Below are 13,965 nucleotides of genomic sequence, written 5' to 3' on the forward strand. Positions count from 1 at the left end.
AGGTCTTTACATATAGATTTCTCTCAAATCGATGTAATGCTTGGATATTATGACTCCATAGAGTGATGTGTTTGTGTTCTCTGCATGGCACGAAACACAGTGTTTAATGATTTCTCTTTGGCACTTACACACATAGCATGCAGAAGTGCACATGTCACCACCTCTCTCCATCTGTCTTCTCACTTCCTGTTTGTGCAACGTCATACATGTAGCTAGTATGCATGCCTTTTTCATTGTTACAAAACACCAACATAATGCTTCAATAAATTCATTCATTCATTCATTCATTCATTCATTCATTCATTCATTCATTCATTCATTTTCTATACTGCTTAGTCCAATTTAGGGGCGTGAGGGCCTGGAGTCTATCCCAGCAATTAGCAGACGAGAGGCAGGGTACACCCTGGACAGGTCGCTAGTTTATTATAATGCAACTAAGTTCTAAGCTGCTGCATCATTAGACAGCTGTGAGGATGGTTTGAATGGTACTCCAGTTCAGTTGTGAACTTGCTAAAGAGTGGAACTCTCATCCCTGAGCATGATGCCATTACAGTACTAAGTGAAAGGGACAGTAGAGTTAGTTTTTAAATCAGTGGTTCTTAAACCTTTTGCACTATAACCCCCAAGATAACATGCATTTGTGTTTGTGACCCCCATCCCCACACAACGACTAATGGGCCACCTTGTAGCCGTACTCTAAATCTAAGACTGGAAAACTGTCAGAATATTCATAAATTTGGAGGATAAAGTCTTTTTGGTGGTTCACCACTGTGACAAGAAACCTACATGCCCAAAATCAGCTTTCTCTGATTTTTAATCTATCATGTGTACTAACTTTGCTCTTTATGCATTAGTGTGTATATTAAAAAAAATAAAAAAATAAGGTGTTATTTAAAAATGATCTCTTCATTAATGGTTTAATTTTGGCAGCCCTGGTAAAAATACCAAATGTATTAGATAGATATAGGCTATATATTTTTTACAATTACCTGGCAATCCTCCTGAAATTACCTCCAGTTTGAAAAAAAAAGAACTGCTGTAAATGGAGGAGGAGTCATTAGAATGTGATGAAGATCTTTTCCTACAGAACTGTTCCGTGCTTGATTTGGACAGTTTCATCCCTACATTTTATGCACGTGAGCACTGTTTGCTGTTTTCTTTTCTCACACCTCCTCCTTTTCTCCAGACTTTCTTCCAACCTGTTTTTTTCTTTTCTTTTTTTAGTCCCTCCCACACTTCCCTTCCTCTCCCTCCCTCCCTCTTTCTCTGTAACCTCCTCCTCTCCATCTCCATCCAAGTGGCTCTCGGAAGGGCTTACTCATGCCCAGTCACTTCCTTCACCTCTTGGAAGCACACAAACTTCCTGCTCCTCTGTTGACATACCTCTATGTTTCTTTGCTCTAACAACAGGGGGAAAAAATGAGGTCCTTGGCTGCTTGGTGAACAGTCCGGTTAAAGATGGCTCGAGGAAGGTAAGAAGCCCCACCAACAGACATAACACACTCACTCTCAGTCTGTGACACACTTCACAGAGCTTCTACATTCCTTCTCAAGAATCCAAGCAGCCCAATCTCAACTCTAACTGAAAGCAGATGGTGAAAGCTTGACTGTAATCCTTGTTTTTAAACAAGTCAATTCAAAAGAAAGACACAAGCTGTGATTGGTTAAGAGACACATTTAGGGGCAGGAGCTAGAAGCTGTAATTTGGCATCATGGTGTGCAGCTGCTGTGTGGTTTACAGTTGATTCCCTGTGGTGACAGTCCATACCACCATGTGGAGCGTGAATGCTTAACTTTCTCCTGTTGTGTGAGAGTTGATACTACAAACTGACATTGGAATGGAAACTCCTGGAAAGGTTATTTGTAGCCATGATGGTGGAGTGGGCGCACGGAAGTTGTATGTAAATTTAGACCAACTGTGTGGAAATTTCTGATTCTACTACATATAAATAAAAAGGGCTAAAACATATATTGGTGAGGTTCTATCCCCACCCTGGCTATTGCTCTCATTATATATTATACCTTGTACCTTGGTGCATGAATTTAAACATAAGCTTTATGGTGGAGTACAGTTAACTGTAAGTTCAGCATTTTTTGTCACTAAGAGCACATCTGTTTTGGTGTAAATGGCATACCTGGTTCAAATGTAGTTAAATGATATGTTTCTTGTAGGTGGGCTTGTTGCTTACCATCCTTACTGGATGTGTGTGCATCCAAGGGCAAAATTATCTGGTGCTAGTCACAAACTTTTCATAAACTGACAGTTTTTTATTGTTTGAAAAATCTTGTTGGCTCATGTTATTGTTAAGAAAATGTATTTATCATTATTCTAATTCTAAAAATGGCAAAACCTTATTTATTGCTTAGAATTTCATTATAAACGTGTGGACATCGTCAGCTGGCCACATATATGCTGACTATACTATATGCAGCATAGTGTTAACTTTGTTTAACTGAACTGAATGAATAAACATTTTTCTTAACAAGGCTACTTTACAGCCAGCCACAGAAATGACACTGAATGTAAATATATTATGTCCAAGACACAATTGACAGTAACTTAATCTGAAATGACAGATAGCACTGATTATATCATTAACCCTTTAAGGCCCAACCCATGAAAATATGTTTAAAAAAAAAGGTCATTTTTTTTTAATATGAGGTCTTTTTTTTTTGCCCTTTAACAAAATGTAACAAAAAAAAATTAACTTTTTTTTTGGTGGGATATCTACCATTTATTGCCATGTGATATTTAAAAAATATTATAATGTGGTTTTCTGCGTCTGGTAATCTATTAAGGGACAGAAGACAAGTATCAGATTGTGTTCAACAGAATTTGTACCAGTTTATACCATAAATTGAAGCAAAATGTCTCAGAAACTGTATGTAACAAATATGTCACGTCAGGCTCTTATGGGTTAAATTAGTCATTATTACACTAAGAAATTACCAACATTATCCTTAACAACAAATGGTCAGACATTTCAAAGAGAAAAGCTGGATACATATGCATGTCGCTGAGAAGCATAGTATTTCTAATCTGCATGGTTACAAATCCTCATGTTCACTGTGTAGTTCTAGTCTTATGACACAGGATCAGAGAGAGGACTCTTTGACCGTTGAAATGTTAGTTTGGGCACTGGCTCTGAACCAGTCCTGTGACTACCTTAGTTAAAAATGGATATTTGTCACTGACTGCTTTTTAATTGTTTAGAGAACTTATTTGTGGGGTCTCTTGAACAATTGTGATTTTAAGCTTCAGTCAACATCATGTCAAATTGTCATGATAGTCATCACAAACATTTACTGTCTGCAAACACAGGAAATAAACAGAGGAGAAATGACATCCTGAAGGGCCTGTCTAAGTATCTGTTTCCCTGATACTCAATGAAAATTTTCACTTGTTTCAGTAGAATCAAGTCAAAGTGATGTCTTCTCTAAAGAAAACATTAGATTTTCTTCACTTTTCTGGGAAGAAAAATGGATGTCTGCAAATTTTCCACGGTGCCAGTATGCAGGGTGGATGTTCTCTACAAATTTGCCTTCAGGCTATTTTCAACTATAATAACATACAGTTCATTCATCTAGACAAGCCATGTTAGAAGTGCAGACTTTACTTTCTTAAAAAATGTTATAAATGCAATGTCTCAGCCAGAAATGAAAACAGCACATACCAAAGTTAATCTGATCCACAGAACTATCAGTCTTTCTTTTTCACCCTTCTCGCTCCCTACATGTAGCAAAAGTAGATCACACTCTAGATCACACTCAGTCGCTGTTTGCCTTCAGAGGTCAAAAAATGTTTCTGTAATGAGAGTGATGTCAGGGGGCCTACAGGAATCCACTGTGGGCGTCTGAGCTATTCTAAAAACAATTTGACAGCTCAGTGTGAAGTCCAGAGTGTGGCAGGCAAGTCCAAAGTGGAGCATGATGCATCTTTCTTTCCTCCACCAAGTCCTCTCACTATGCCTGTAATTGTTCTTTTTTTTACTAAATGCCTGACATAGCTGCTGTCCAGCCATGCAGAGGAAGAGGGGGGTGGGACTCTACTATGTAGCAATTGACTTGAGAACCATATCATCAAGCAGCTTATTTATTGTTGAGTGTGTCATGATGTCAGTTTGTGTTTTCTTTTTCTCTCTCTTCAGGTTCTTGACTTTTCCTCTTCCTGCAGTTACGGTTGCACTCAGTAAGCAGTCAGGAATGTCCCCCTTCTCCTTCCTATGACATGATTTAACCCACGTGATCTGGTCACAATGATGGCCTCTATGGTCGCCAATGGAAATGCCACTGGAGATGAGCCGTCTCTGGTCTTGAAAGGGGTGGATCCAGAAACCTGCATGATTGTTTTCAAGAACCACTGGGCTCAGGTAAACAACTGAAGATCAAATTTTCCTCCCTTCTTCCCTTCATCCAACCACCTTTCTATGTATTTTGCATCCACCCTAGAGTGCTCAATGTGCTTTGAAGCAAATCAAAGTTTTCTTAAACTCGTATCAACAACTACTGTGAGTGTAAGCTTGTTCTTAAAGACATAAAGACACATTTAGCCAAACCTCTACCTCAAGCTGTTATGGTAGAAACTGACTCCAGCATGCTGCACTGTGGTGAAGGCCAGTGGAATCTTGGCAGGGTGAAGCAGTTTGTCTCAGACTCTTGGCTCTTTGCAGCAGCATTTGTCCCTGTTCACCCCTGTGGGAGCTGGAAGTCCGCTAACCCTACACCTCCCACACTGAGCTGAAGAAAGTCTACTCACACTGACACGAAAGTAACAATGACCAGACATTAAGGAGATGGGGAAGTCTGTTGGTCTTTACACCTACATTAATGGTTGCCAGTTTAGAGGCTGAACCTTAGTTTAAATTAAGCAGGATTGCTCTGGGGCTTTATTAATGCTGAAATAAAGCAGGTTTGCAGGGGTTATCAGTGTGATTCGATGATAAATGGCTTGACTTTATATTTGCATGCAAACTTTGCTCTTTAAATGCCTACCTCTAGCTCTAAAAATGGGTTGTACTTGGACATTAAGAGCTGCAGTATACAGTGCATAATTCTACCAGAATATGTAAAATTTCACTTTAGAGATAAACTTTTAGGTTAATCTGTTGAACAATGTCTGTGTTCTTGCATAAGACTTATGCTGAAACTTCTGATGATGAACATAGACACGGTAAGGACAGAGGAGAAACTAGGGAATATGTAACAGTTTCTTTTGCTTTCAGAAATTGTTTTTTTACTATTTATATATCACAGGTAACAGCTGTAATGGGTCGCTGTTATTTTTCTTTTAAAGTACTCACTGTTGGACAGTTAGCATCACAGTTAGTAATTAGCTGGTGAACTTTAAAAAAGCAATTAAATTATTAAGGCCAGAAGTTTGTCTCTGGATCTAGTTGACATCAAAACCAGATCTAGAAGAAAATGAATGTTAGACTTTCATTCAGCAGGTTTATATTATCAATCCTGGAAATTGTAGTTTGGCATAATATTCTTTCAAAGTTCTCTTAATGGAATTGATGAGTAGGATGTAAGACAACCATCGGATTTCTCATCAGAGTTTCAGAATCACAATCTTAATTAATCTAAAGTCAAACTGGAGGTGAGATCTAGCTTGGAGCCTTTCAAGCAGTTAGTGGAGTTAGCATAGCAGTCATGGGTTTTGGTCTCATCCCTCTCACCGTGGGAGGATTGTTACTGTAGACTATGTTTTATTCAGTGGAGGAGAACTTGAAAGTTTCCTTGCACCATAATGTATGGCAGGACCTCACATATCCATGTACACGTGGCCAGATCAGCTGCTGTAACACAAAATTCATGTTCTGGGTTGATGACACAGTCATAAAGAACCACAACTCTGTTTGGTAAGAATGTAAATTCCTTTATTTCTTTATTTTTTTACTATATTAAGTTTTAAGTGAAAGTTGATTAAAAGGCTTTGGCAATTCTTTTTTTTCCCTGATACATACTATTTGTTTTTTACTCAGTATTAAACTAGAAAACTTTTTTTTCCCACATGAAAATGTTTATTTTTAAAATATTTTTTAATTTTTATTTAAGTTGTGTGTTTTCTATTTTTCTTTTTGTATAAAATGTAATTAAATAAATAAAAAAAAACAAAACAAACTAGAAAACAAGACGCCGGTTCGTCTTACCTGCTGTTGCAGATTAATGCTTGTTTTGCTGCAGGCGTGCTGGCAGCATAAATCCACTCCTGCAGAGTCTTTATTTCCATTCCTAGTTAATCTGTAGCCTGATATGAGTGTTCTTTACTTTGATTACAGCTCAAAAAACCCTTAAATGAGAGTGATGTGTTGCATATAATATTGGCCCTCTGCAAGAAGTCCTGATTGTTTTAGCATTGCAAGATTAGGTATATGTTCATTGTCTGGTCTTATCTGCTGCTCACCTGGTCTAACACAGGTCAGTGTGTTTACTTTGCTGTGCTGAGTGACTGCCAGTAATTTTTAACAGCAGTCTGTACAGTGTGGACAGTTTTACACCATTTCTTTTCTGAGTTATTGATTAATCCATCCCATTTATGGTCAATACCATGCAACCCTTTAATAAATCAGTCAGTCTCATGAGTGGACTTCTGTCCAGTAACGTGACATGTTTATGCTGACATACTTTGATATCAGCTTTGGTTTTCCATCTCAGCTCTGTTCCCACATTGAAGTCATATTCTGCTGGTTATATTAACATATGCTATTTGAACATCTATAAAGCAAAATAGCACAGACATCTTGTGTAAGAAAAAACACATTTGGGTGTATTTAATTTTTTTTATCTCAATAATGCTTTAGATTTTTTTTCCACTTGTGATACCAGAACAGCTAGAGTTTTACACCATAAATGTCATCTTGCATTATTAATGCTTTCAGACTCTCAGCTAGTCTTTGTACTTTGCAAGTATAAACTTGTTAGAACTCCAGAGAGAAAAAACTTTTTCTCTATTTGCTCTCTTGGATTTCAAATTCATGCTAAGGTTTTCTTTTAAAATAAAATTCATGGTCATCATTAATGAACTGTTTAATGCTGTTGATTTAACCTATAAATTTATTATTATTATTATTATTATTATGTTTTTACCTTTTTCTGTAATTTATTAAAAAAGAGTCTCTGCTGCTCATGTTTACATGTACTCATCTAGATGATGCTTGGTAAAACTCCACACTGTTGGTCCAGTCTCACCATCTCAACTGAAGCTGCAAGCGTTAAGGGATTCACACAGAATGCAGTAATGGGTCTTTACCTGCCCTTCGCTTCCATGTTCTCTTTGCAAGATTTTTCTTTATGCAACTGATAAATTACTTTAGCACAGCAACTGGATGCCACCTTGTTGTGATCAACCTCCTCTGTCACATTCTATATTCATTTGTTTAGTTGAACTTACCAGTTACTTAACATGAAAGCTTGGACATATTTGATAATGATAAAGCTGGGGCCAGTTTTTTGGTCACATTCTATATTAAAGCCATACCCCATTTGGTTTCTGTATGTTTTGACAAGCAACACAGATACAGCCAAACAATCTGCTCATTAGTCAGTCTTGTATAATAAACACTGTTTGCCGTCAATACTACACATGAAATTCTCCACCAGAGTCAGATAAACCTTTACCCTGTTTTCAACTGGCCTTGATGGTGCAAGCTTTAAAGCACCCCGTGACCACAGTCTTATCCATCCAGTTCAATGCTATTGGCTCTGTCACGGAAAAAAAAAAAAATCTGGATCCAGATCCAGAACTGGGTCAGCATCAAAACTTAATCACTTTTAAGTGGGGTCATGCACAACTACTAGTAAAAATTTCAAATATGTCCATTACTTTTAGAGTAATCTCTCTAATAAGCAGACAAATGGATGGAACTAACTTTCATGACGGAAGTAAAAATTTCTCAGAAGTCAGTAATGACTGGAAAGCCAGAGCTGAGCTGATCCCATAGTTTCAGACTACAGCGCCAAGCCCTGTCAGGCTAAGGCTGGGATTACAAACCCTTTCTCTTGTTTCCATTAGCTATGCCCAGTTCTCTCATACACAACCAGTTATTGTCATGACTGCAGCGTCAGGCTGGGGACACTAGCTCTATTATTGTGACACTGGTTTCTACACAGTGGGCACACATGGGAGGGACTGGAAACACAAAGAACTGTTTCATTCAGTGCTATCCAACTGAGTTTATTTGTGCTGTGCTGCTGGTGTACTTACACCCAATTTCTGCTGACAGTTGACCTAACAGGAAGAGAGGATAAATTGTACCTGTTTAAGCTCTGCATGTATGCTGATGTTTTATATAAACAGTTAAATGAACTGCAATTAAAGGAAACTTGCCATCACAATAAAATATTAATTTCTGATCTGTAAAAAAGGTTCTTATTTATACAATTACTGTACTGACTGCCAGTTTCAGCCACATCCTCATGTGGCTGAAACTGGTGGTAGTTGTACATATTTGTGTGTATGTTTGTAAACATAAGGTTTTTACCATGTGTGTGCAGTCCATGAAATTTTCTCTGCACTTCTTTCTGTAGGTGGTGAAGATCCTTGAGAAACATGATCCTCTGCGCAGCGCCTCCACTTTGCCCTCTCTGAGTGTCATCAACCTCAGCTCCAGCTCAAGTGGCAGCCCTCGCTTCGGCTCCATCCCCGGAGACGAAGCAAGCGCTGTGCAGAACTATGTGGAGCACATGCTCTTCCTGCTGATGGAAGAGGAGAGCGGTCAGGCTGGAGCCATGGGCCCCATCCTAGAGTTTGTGGTGATGGAGAATGTGATGGAACGTCTGTTTGTGTGGAGCCTCCGCAGGGAGTTCACAGATGACATGAAACTGGAGCAGCTGAAGATGTATGAGATGCTGGTGGGCCAGGCGCACCAGCCTCTGCTGCATCACAAACCCATCCTGCGGCCGCTCATGATGCTGCTGTCCTCCTGTTCGGGCACAGCAGCGCCTGCTGTCGAAGCGGAGCTGGTGCTGCTGCTCAATCAGCTGTGCTACATTTTGGCAAAGGACCCCTCGATTCTGGAGTTATTTTTCCACACCAGCGAAGATCAGGGAGCCACCAACTTCCTCATCTTCTCTCTGCTCATCCCCTTCATTCACAGGGAAGGCAGAGTGGGCCTGCAAGCCAGAGATGCCCTGCTGCTCATAATGTCATTGTCTGCTGAGAACGAACGAGTGGCCAAACACATAGCAGAGAGCACCTACTTCTGCCCGGTCAGTCCTAAATCAAAAATTGTTTTTCACTCATCATATTTCTCAATCTTTGCTGATGTTTTTTTTGCCTGCAAATATCCCCTGACTCAATCTTCCCTTTTTAATTTTTCCACATTATGTTTGTAAAATGATTCAATTTCTCTCAGTCAGGAGCATCATTATTAATCCCTAGGTGCCATAATTAGTCTAAAATATGCAGATGAATTCATAGACCTACTAAAAAAAAAAGCTTAAAAAAGACTGCACTGAATGTTACAAATGTCTGACATTTGTAAGATTACAGCAAGCTAATCCCCTATAGATAATGCCATTTACCCACAGCAGCAGCAGACAGCACGGTAAAAAATGCATTTTGATTTAATGCCAATTGAACAACAAGAGCTTGAATCTAATTGGTTCTGAAGGCATCCACCAGGAAACAACAGTGGGATAATCCTATCAAGGATGTATATTACATTACAACACTAATGACGCACTCATCTCACACTTAAATGAAACAATACTCCAACAGGCTCTGTTCTTGATTGAAACCGTATCTTGGATTGCCTTCCTAAGAAGTATTTAACAAAGAAAAGACAGAATATTGTGTTGACTGTTGTATTTTTAATTGTCTATTTAATATCAATACTAGACTACATAGTCCTTAAGGCCTCACAGTATAGATGTTGGAGCCATTAAACTGTATAAGCAGAATTATGTGGTGTGCTGCAGAACTTAAATTAAATATCTTAGAAATTATAAACATTATTGTATGCATCATATACCTGTGTCATTAATATGAAATGTTGTTCAACAAAGCCCATAATATTTTTTTATCTTTAATTACCATATAGCTTTCATTGTACATCTTATTACCTGTTTTGCAATAATTTAACAATAAATCAAATTAATTTCACTTTATATCTTAAACACAAGCATAAACACATAAACACAAAACAGCCACGTGTTTGATACTGTTCCTGATTGTAATTAATCTGTTAAAGCACTAGATTTACACAACATACTTTCTCTGTTAACATGGACATAATGTCCTTGTTGTCCATGTTAATGTCCATGTGTGCACTCTTATAGCTGTGGAATCAGTGTCTGTTAGATCATCCCTTCTTTTGCGAGGGAAGGCGGTTCAGAAGTGTCCTATTTAAAACTTGTACGTTTGTGAATCTAAAAATTAGTTTCTGTTTCGTCCTCAGAGGTTAACAAGATTAGTTAACTGGATTTGTTCCTTCTTTAAACCTGACTTAATCTGTGATTTTGAGACCATCACTGATAAGCTGAAGCTCCGGAGTAAAAATACGCAACCATGGTTTTCAGCATATGAAAAAAGCCACATGGACATGTTAACAAGGCTAAAACCTTAGTTTTTATCTCAGGGATAATCTTTGAGTGATTTAAAAATTAGAGTGTAACACCTATTATTTGTCTCTTTTGGGTAGATTGATAAAATATCCATGCAGTTAATTGTAAATATGTTTAGAGGATTTCATAACAATAATACTAATAAGGCCACAGCAACACAAGCAGGTTAGTTGTATTTATAGCACAGCAGTCCTTTTGAGCGAAATGCTGTCACTGGCATGACAACAAGCATGGTAACGTTAGCATGCTGATGTTAAGGTTTAACATCTCTGTTTCAGTTTTGTACTGTACTGTGCTAAAGTTTGTTATTAAGTGCCATATCACGTACATTTTGTGTTGCTAGTGGAGCTAAAAGACAAGTGAATGTCAGAGTTATCATTCTTAATCTTGTGAAGATTATAGTTTTGACCAAATTTACCAAATTATAATCCTAGATTAGTTGATGATCTACCTGAGGATCTAGGATGTATTTTTTATAAAATACTCTCCTCTGTTTCTCAGGTGCTGGCTACAGGTTTAAGTGGCCTGTACTCCTCTCTGCCCACCAAGCTGGACATTCCCAGTGAAGAGTGGCACTGCCTTAACAAAGAAGACTGGCTGAAGATGCCTTCACTTGTCCAGTTTCTCAACTCATTGGAATTCTGCAATGCTGTTATTCAGGTGAACATGTGTGTAGTTATGTGAGCTGTAGGAAAATGACAGAGGTAGCTTCCATTGGTTTGTGAACTCCTGTTCTGAAGTCTTGATTGTTGCCTGTTTGAAATCTGATGTTACCAGTGAGGACTGAATCTGACTATGAACTGTGGAAACAATGGCTGCCCTTTGGGTAGAGACTTGTTAATCATGTATCAGTTTCCCTTAATTATACGTTGCTCAATTGTCTGTTTAACTGTGAATGGGACTATAATGTGGCAAATATTTATGGTTTATTAAACCAGTACACCACTAACTGAGACCACAAATGTCAAAACAAAATGTTTACTGAGCTAACAGCTCTACATTAACTTCTACATTAGCTTAAGACCAAGAGACTGTGTCCATTATTTATTTAGTTTGAGGCACCAAAACTATATGCACTTGGCTCTGCTTCATGTAAAATGTATTGACACATGACTGCAGCTCTGCCTGACAACAGTTATGACTAACAATTCTCTTGATACTGTTCCCAGGTGTCCCACCCAGCTATCAGAGACCAGTTGGTAGCTTACATCTATAATGGTTTCCTCGTGCCTGTCCTAGCACCAGCACTTCACAAGGTTGGACTTTCTTTCCTTTTCCACTTCTACCTTCATGCAATACTGAGTATGAAAAAGTTGTTTATAAAAATATATACAAGGGTTCTTAAATGGTAACTGCTTTAATCTCTGCAGAGCTTGCAGGACTTGAGTATAGAGACCACTGCATTTGCTGATAGTTTAGCATGCAGGTGTTCTCTGGCTTGACATTTTTATCTGTCTGTGAAGCTCACTCTGGAGGAGGTGATGACCACTACAGCGTACCTGGATCTCTTCCTGAGAAGCGTATCTGAGCCTGCCCTGCTGCAAACTTTTCTCTCCTTCATCCTCCTCCACCGACATGAGAGCGTCCATATTTTAGATACGCTGGTCAGCCGGATCAACACCCCTTTCCAGGTACTGGACAAACTCAGTGACGCACAGCTAAGAATACATGCTTTGTCTTCACACATCATAAGTCTTCTTTAAAGACCCATAACAGGTGTCTTAGATTTGAAAGCAATGCTGGAAGCTTTGGGAATCTTTAAATGCCAACGTTAGGACTGTTGCTATGGCAATTTATCCTGTTAGTTTTTTTTATAAAAATATTTCCAAAGTACTTAATAATTTTTCCATTATCTGCTCTTCACTTTATAGGCTTGCTCTGGTTCAGGGAATCCCCTCAGTGTTTGATAAAAGCTTTTATTTATCTTAAACTAGAAAAAAAGTGAGAGGAACTTGCATACTTTTAGGTCTTTTTTAAAGGCCGACTTTCAGCATTATAAATTAGCTACACCTGCCCTGACTGAGAGCTGAGTGAACAGCTATCTTCAGGAAGGAACTGTTGCCAGTTGCCAAACAATCAGTAAATAAGAGAAATTGAACCTTATTTGTCGACTTTCACACAATATGTTCTTAACAAGCACAAACAAGAATATCCACACAAGAACATAGGATGCTGCTTCATTGGTTACTTGATAGAATTATCAACTCTACCCAGATTTCAGTGTCTGGACTCCATATGGGCAGTGCCCACTCTGTCCGTGGAGATGCAAGATATGGCACAGATGTGTAACTAGAGGTAGGAGAGACTGATTAGAGCCAACCTCCACCAGCAAGGAGTCTTTAGGCTGTTTCATATACACAGTGCATAAAGGGTGCTGTGCAAAAACATATGGAAAACAGCAAATACCATTTTCAAAGGGTTATCTGCAGAGAAATATACTAGCACGTTAGCTCACATGACATGACCAGGAGTGACTTTATATGAAAGAATATATAGAGTTTTAAGAAGATCCTGCTTTGTCATGAATATGTAAAAGATGTCAGGTGACTGTGTTGTTTATGAGTTGCCTTTGACTAATAGACTTCATATTACAACACATTTTAAAAGAGAGAAACATGAACTGTTTATCTGACAGAGAACTCAAGGACACTTTATGCATTCATACAGAAGTGACCTTTTATTCATAAAGTAACTCTTACCCTAACATATGCTTACGCCCCCTGCCATCCATTTTTTTATGTTTCCCTGTTCTGATGCACCTGATTCAAATGAAATGGCTGACAAGCTGTTTTGCTTATTTAAACCAGGTATGTAGGACCAAGGAAACATGTAAAACATGCAATGCCTGGAAGACAGACAGCCAGGAAATGCTGTCTCACTTTAATATATTTTAGCAAAAAAATGGGGAATGATTTATAAAATGAGCATCATATTTAATTTGGAAATTAATAGTAAATAAAACATAAGCTCAACAGAAAAATACAGAGCTAAGAGATCGTGTGGGTAAAGGAGTTGTTTGCAACCAGAGTATGTTTGTCTTTTTTTTTTCTTACAAACTAAACAGTAAATTTACTGTAAATGTCGTAAATTGCTTTTTCGTTTGATAATTTTAGCAATTTTATGTAAAATGCCTTTTTTTTTTCCTGTTGAATCCTCCAGTTAGGCACTGTGTCACTGGCACTGTTCCGCACTCTCATTGGCTTATACTGTGAAGATGTGATGCTGCAGCTTGTGTTGAGGTGAGTGGTGCCCATGCTGACTCACCTACATATGATGCATGGCAAAACTAATTGGTTTACAGCATGATGAGCTTTTACTGTCTACCTCTCACTGTTACCATCTGTCTGTTCGCAACCCTTCCACAGTTCTCTTCCAACGACCACAGGCTGATTTTCCTAA

The 13,965-nt window shown here is 38.4% G+C and overlaps 1 protein-coding gene across 2 annotated transcripts in view; it reads left to right on the plus strand.

Moving 5' to 3' along the window:
* The window catches only part of fhip1aa (FHF complex subunit HOOK interacting protein 1Aa), a 39,035-nt gene that overhangs the window by 16,657 nt on the left and 8,413 nt on the right, over positions 1-13,965 (plus strand). For both annotated transcript variants that reach the window (XM_041982529.1, XM_041982530.1), the window contains exons 2-8: positions 1,411-1,472; positions 4,149-4,370; positions 8,530-9,210; positions 11,068-11,226; positions 11,736-11,822; positions 12,030-12,197; positions 13,726-13,805. In XM_041982529.1, coding sequence (XP_041838463.1) covers positions 4,257-4,370; positions 8,530-9,210; positions 11,068-11,226; positions 11,736-11,822; positions 12,030-12,197; positions 13,726-13,805 — 1,289 coding nt within the window. In that variant the 5' untranslated portion in view covers positions 1,411-1,472; positions 4,149-4,256. The remainder of the gene's footprint in view (positions 1-1,410; positions 1,473-4,148; positions 4,371-8,529; positions 9,211-11,067; positions 11,227-11,735; positions 11,823-12,029; positions 12,198-13,725; positions 13,806-13,965) is intronic.

The sequence above is a fragment of the Melanotaenia boesemani genome, chromosome 4, assembly GCF_017639745.1.
Source record: "Melanotaenia boesemani isolate fMelBoe1 chromosome 4, fMelBoe1.pri, whole genome shotgun sequence".
Taxonomy (NCBI): domain Eukaryota; kingdom Metazoa; phylum Chordata; class Actinopteri; order Atheriniformes; family Melanotaeniidae; genus Melanotaenia; species Melanotaenia boesemani.